The sequence below is a fragment of the Lycium barbarum genome, chromosome 11, assembly GCF_019175385.1.
Source record: "Lycium barbarum isolate Lr01 chromosome 11, ASM1917538v2, whole genome shotgun sequence".
Taxonomy (NCBI): Eukaryota; Viridiplantae; Streptophyta; class Magnoliopsida; order Solanales; family Solanaceae; genus Lycium; species Lycium barbarum.
In genome coordinates, this window is record NC_083347.1 from 93,005,032 (window position 1) to 93,007,586 (window position 2,555).

At 35.5% G+C, this 2,555-nt stretch overlaps 1 protein-coding gene across 1 annotated transcript; it reads right to left on the reverse strand.

Annotated features, from left to right (window-relative positions):
• Window positions 1-706: 706 nt before the first annotated feature.
• LOC132619984 (uncharacterized) lies at window positions 707-1,600 on the reverse strand. The gene is made up of 2 exons (XM_060334733.1): window positions 1,390-1,600; window positions 707-1,161 (listed from the first exon to the last, which is right to left on the reverse strand). The coding sequence occupies exons 1-2, from the start codon at window positions 1,598-1,600 to the stop codon at window positions 707-709; spliced, it is 666 nt and encodes a 221-aa protein (XP_060190716.1).
• Between the last annotated feature and the right edge of the window lie 955 nt (window positions 1,601-2,555).

Here is a 2,555-nt window from a genome sequence, read left to right on the forward strand (position 1 = left end):
TGAATGAAAGAATCCATGAGCCTATCCAGTTACCAACATAGAACACCAATTGTTAGCCTCTCCACATTATATTAATACACTGCTTAGAAAATCCCATTCTCCATATAACCTTTATCAAAAAGAACCAAGAGACTCTATCATAGGACTTAGTCATGTCCAATTTGAGGACTACCTTAGCTGGCTTGCCCCTTAACCTTATATAAGAAACAATCTCTTGAGTTAACAAAACATTCTCAATAATATTCATGCACTTTACAAATCTAGATTAATTGGCAGATATCAATCTAGGTAGGGCTTTCTCCTACTTTTTATGCACCACTCTAGAGATAACTTTGTTAATAAAGTTACTACGGCTAATAGGTCTTATGTTAGAAAAGTCTTCCACCTCATTCTTCTTTGGCAACAAAACCAGGTTGGTATGAGTAATAGACTTGGGAAAAGTCTGACCCTCAAAGAATACCATCACCACATGAAATACATTCACACCAATAGTTTCCTAACAACATTGATAAAAGATACCAGTAAGTCCATCTGGACCACTAGCACTATCCCCTGACAATTCAAACACAGCCTGTTTGACCTCTTCTATAGTTGGGATAGCAACAATATCAGCATTTTCCTCCTGTGATAACATAATAGGAATGTGATCCAATATAGCCATCTCAAATTGAAAATTCTGCATTGAATCCTGAGTGAATTGCTTTTGTTAAAAGGAAATAGCCTCATCAGCTATCTCATTAGCATTTTCAATCCAATTCCCATCAGAACTCTGAATTCTCCTAATCTGAGTTCTTTTCCATCTACCATTGATAATATTGTGAAAAAATCTAGTGTTTCTATCTTCTTCAGCAAAGCAATCATAACCAGATTTTTGTCTCCAATACTCCTCATCATAGTGCAAGTACTTCTTAAGCTCAGCCTGAGCTCTTTCTAACACCATTCTATTAACTTCAGTAAGGGCTTCTTCAAACAACTGTTCTTTAATTCTAACAATATCCTCTCTAATAGTCAACTGCTTGAAAATATTCCCAAAATACTGCCTACTCCATGCTGATAAAACAGATTTAATCTTCTTCACTTTCTCCTTAAAAGATAAGCATACATCCCTTTCATCTTCTGCATGCCAGTTCTGAGTAATTACTGATTGGAAAGATTCATGATCTACCCAAAATTTCAAAAATTTGAAAGGTCTAAGAGATTATTGATGTTGTTTATTACAAGATAACAATAAAGGAGCATAGTCAGAACCAATCCTAGATAGATGATCCACTTCAACGAAACCAAACCATTACTGCATCAAGTTATTATATAACATTCTATCAAGCCTTTTGAAGATACACTGCCCATCAGATCTCCCATTCCACTAAGTGAAAGGACTTCCTTTAAAACCTGCTTCAATCAGCTCACAAGAATTAAGACAAAAAGAAAAGTCTTCATATTCATTTGGCAATACTGGCAACCTACCAATATTCTCTTCCTCATTCAAAATCACATTAAAATCACCCCTTATCAACCATGGAGATACCATACCATCAGCCAGAACATAAAGGTTATTCCATAATACTAATCTTTCCATTGCATCATACTTTTCATAGACCATGGTGACAAACATGATCTTATTCAGATGTTGGAAAGTAAGATTACATGAAATTTGTTAAGAATCATTCCACACAGTATCCACATCAATATTTGTATTTACAAAAAACCAGATCATCCCAGAGGCATTATAACAAGCATGAACCATCCCTAACTTCCTCTTATATTATTGAATATGTCTACTATATTGAAAGGGTTCCATCAGTGCTATAAGGCAAAATTTATGATACCTATGTAACAACTGCACTCCATGGAAAGCTTTCTGAGTCTTTACTGATCTGATATTCTAGAATAATGTTTTCATCATAACTTATGGTTACCCTTTGCTGTTTTGTATGGAATAACTCTAAGAGGTTGCCTTTCAGAGTTACCATGTTTCTTCTTTGATACCTTGGAGTGAGATTTTGGAGATAATCCTGCTGCTACTACTACCTTATCTAAGGCTTCAGCCAAAGCATCAGATGCCTCAACATCACTTGTCCTTGCAGCCTTTTCACTTGTATCATGAATAACTTCAGACTCTATGATATTATGAGAGACAATATAATGAAGGTCCTGCATAGGAGAAATGATCTTCACAGCTTCCACAGGTAAAGGAACTTGAACAATAGCTTGTGAAGTACTATCATTTAGTTTCTCTATAGAATCTGTGTGAACCTGATTATCATCCTTATTCTCTAAATCATTTTCACAATTGACCCCCATCTCTTCCATCAGCTCACCAGAATGTTCAGTATATAGTCTTTTCTCACATTCCACATTTGTTATTGGTAAGATAGAGTCCTCTATCTCTTCATCCTGTGTTTTAGCATGATTTGATCCCTTTGCATGAAATGTCTTTTCCCTAGCAAAAGATTTATTAACCCACTCCTTGGTAGTCCCTCCATCAACTTCTGAAGGCACATTATCCAATTTATTAGTATTGTTTTTGGCTGCCTCAGTCTTCTCACCTAAATTGA